Consider the following 2,757-nt stretch of genomic DNA (forward strand, 5'->3'; position numbering starts at 1 on the left):
GCCTCGTACCAGGGGTTCAGGAACGTCTGGGGACAGAGCGAGCGGTGTCAGGAACATCACCCCCTGCCAGCACCCCCAGACGGCTGCGGGGGAAATGGCAATGCCTCCAGCAGAGCAGAGCTCTGCTAAGCCCGGCTTAAACCCCTGCCCAGCCATTTCCCACTGGCAGCTGAGTGGCTCATCCTCCATCTGTCCCCAAACCCTTCATTAACCGACCTGCCCCCCAGCGCACCCCAACGTGGCCAAGAGGGTCAGTATTCACCCCACAGCCCAGAGGCAGGGATTTTGGGAGACTGAAGTGGCTGTAGGTGTCCCTGTGCCCCCCTCCTTGTGCCTAGATGGGATCCGATGACAGCCACAACTTTGGGGACAGCTTTCAGCTCAGGCCTGGTTGGCTCTGGCTTAGCACTCACCAGCCCCGAGGTGAGGAGGTGACTGGCGACCACCAGCCCCAGGCACCAGTAGCGGCGTTTTTCACAGGCATCGAAGAAGATCACTCCCCAGAACGTGTGGAGCAAGACCAGGGCCATGGTGAGGAACGCTGGGGAAGAGACGAACACAAATCCACTCAGACCTCACAGAATCACAGAGTGTGCTGGGTGGGAAGGAAACTTTACAGCTCCTCCAGCCCAACCCTGCAGCGAGCAGGGACATCTTGAACCAGGTCAGGCTGCTCACAGCCCCATCAAGCCAGGCTGCACACAGCCCCATCAAGCCTGGCCTTGAATATCTCCAGGGATGGGGCCTGCACCACCTCTGGGCAACCTGGGCCAGTGCTCGACCACCTCATGGGGAAGAGCTTTTTCCTCAATCCAACCTAAATCTGCCCTTTTCCGGTTTAAAACCATCCCCCCTGGTCCTATTGCTCCATGCCCCAGTGAACAGCTCTTCCTCAGCTTTCTCACAGGCACCTTTCAGGTCCTGGCAGGTGCTCTAAGGTTCCCCCGCAGCCTCCTCTTCTTTCCTCCAGGCTGAACAAGCCCAACTCTCTCAGCCTGTCTTTGTAGGGGAGAGAGAACCTCGCCACCGCCTTCCTCCTCCTTGCCCTGGGGAAGGCCACGCATCATGGCCGGACTCCAGCTCTGCCCAGCGCTGCCGCAGCACCCCCGGTGCAAGCCCATGTCCCACGTCCACCCAGCCTCACCGGACGTGATGAAGTAGTAGGGCGAGTCTCCGTGGATCCCCACGATGCCCGGCCCGATGGAGTCTGCCAGGATGTTGATGACAGAGAACACCCCACTGATGATGCCGAAGGACAGACCCGAGACTGCGGAGGGAGGAGGACGTCAAGCCAAGAGCCGCCGCACCACCGCGAGTCCCAGACTCAGCACGAGGGTGCAGGAAAAGGCAGGAGAGCAGGAAAGGGACCTGGGAAGACTGTGTGAGCCCACCAACACCACCACTGGGCTCCAGTCCCACCGCCAGGCAGCCCTGGGAGAGCACAGGGAGGTCAGCACCAGCCCAAGCCCTGCCCAGGGTCACGCTCACCGTACGCCATCTGCCTGAGGGAGATGGGGGAGCGGCCGTCCTCGCTGATCGTCGCCAGCCCTTCATCTGCTTTCCTGCTCGGGTGAGAAAGAAAGCATGAGCAGGGCCTCCGTCAGGGTAAGGGATGGCTATAGAGGAGCCCAGGGTGAGCAGGAACAGCTCCATCCCAGGATCTAATGAGGAAGATACTCTGTGGGGCTCCTCGGACAAAACACAGAGGTTGGGCACTGACCCCAGCGACCAGAAGTGGTCTCCAGCTCCACGGAGCCACCCTCAGACAGGTTCTTACTTCAGCAGCTTGAAGTAGGCAAATCTGAAAGCCTCCTGCAGCAGCACGGAGACGGCAGCCCCGAAGATGAGGAGGCCGTACTGCAGCTTGGCATCCTCCCGATCACTGAGATGAACCGAAACGAACCAGATCAGAGACGCCAGGAGCAGCGACACCAGCCAGAAAAACGCCCTGGGGAGAGAGGAGCGCCACGGTGAGACAGGGACTGCCCTGTGGCACTCGCACTCTGGAGCCCAAGATTGTGCAGCAAACGTGTGCCAAGCTCGGTCTGCCCGGGCTCCACGTCATGCGTGCAGGAGGGGAAGTTTTCGGCGGCAGTGCGGGCTGCCTGGTCATCGCCACGTGAGGAGGGCACACCAAGGAAGCACACGACTGCAAAAGCAAACAGATTCAGAAGCCAAAATCCTCCTTTCTGTTCTCAGAGCCACAGCAATCCGCTCGGAGGAAAGGTGCTGCGCCACACCCCTCGAAGGTTAAACACGGGTCTGCCCTTGGGAAGCCAAGCGTGGTGGGAGACAGGCGGCTCGAAGCTCCTCTCGCCCATTTTCAACAGCAAATCCCCCCCGGTGACACCTGGGGCAGGAGGTGTGACCCTGGGGACTGATGGGCATGGGAGGGAAGAGCCGAGCACCGCTAACGGGCAGCATGGGGCTGCTCCCAGCTGCAGCTCTCCCAGCTTTTGGCTCTTTCCTACCCAGGCAGTGCAAAGCCCACGCGTGCTCTCACCGGTGAGGAGGGAGGCTACACGGTCAGAGCCAGGAGCGACCCCCGTGGTGTCAGGGGAGTCACTGAGCTCAGGCAGGGACACAGCTGCAGCCTCCGGGTATTTCGCCTCAGCGAGGTCACCAGGTTTAACCCGGCAGAGCCAAGTGTTGGGAGGCAACAAAGCAAGGGGATGCCAATATGGGGACAGCCCTTCCCACGCCCTACATACTCATGGCACAGGCAGTTTCCCAAACCCTCCTCGGTATGCCCCCCAG

At 60.9% G+C, this 2,757-nt stretch overlaps 1 protein-coding gene across 1 annotated transcript; it reads right to left on the bottom strand.

Annotated features, from left to right (window-relative positions):
* Positions 1–2: 2 nt before the first annotated feature.
* APH1A (APH1A gamma secretase subunit) lies at positions 3–1,948 on the bottom strand (the record flags this gene model as incomplete). Its single annotated transcript, XM_010182109.1, has 5 exons — positions 3–26; positions 414–541; positions 1,145–1,267; positions 1,489–1,562; positions 1,778–1,948. Coding segments are annotated over 5 exons (520 nt in total), but the record flags the coding sequence as incomplete, so codon positions are not given.
* Between the last annotated feature and the right edge of the window lie 809 nt (positions 1,949–2,757).

This window comes from Mesitornis unicolor, unplaced genomic scaffold (assembly GCF_000695765.1).
Source record: "Mesitornis unicolor isolate BGI_N332 unplaced genomic scaffold, ASM69576v1 scaffold43553, whole genome shotgun sequence".
NCBI classification, from domain to species: Eukaryota; Metazoa; Chordata; class Aves; order Mesitornithiformes; family Mesitornithidae; genus Mesitornis; species Mesitornis unicolor.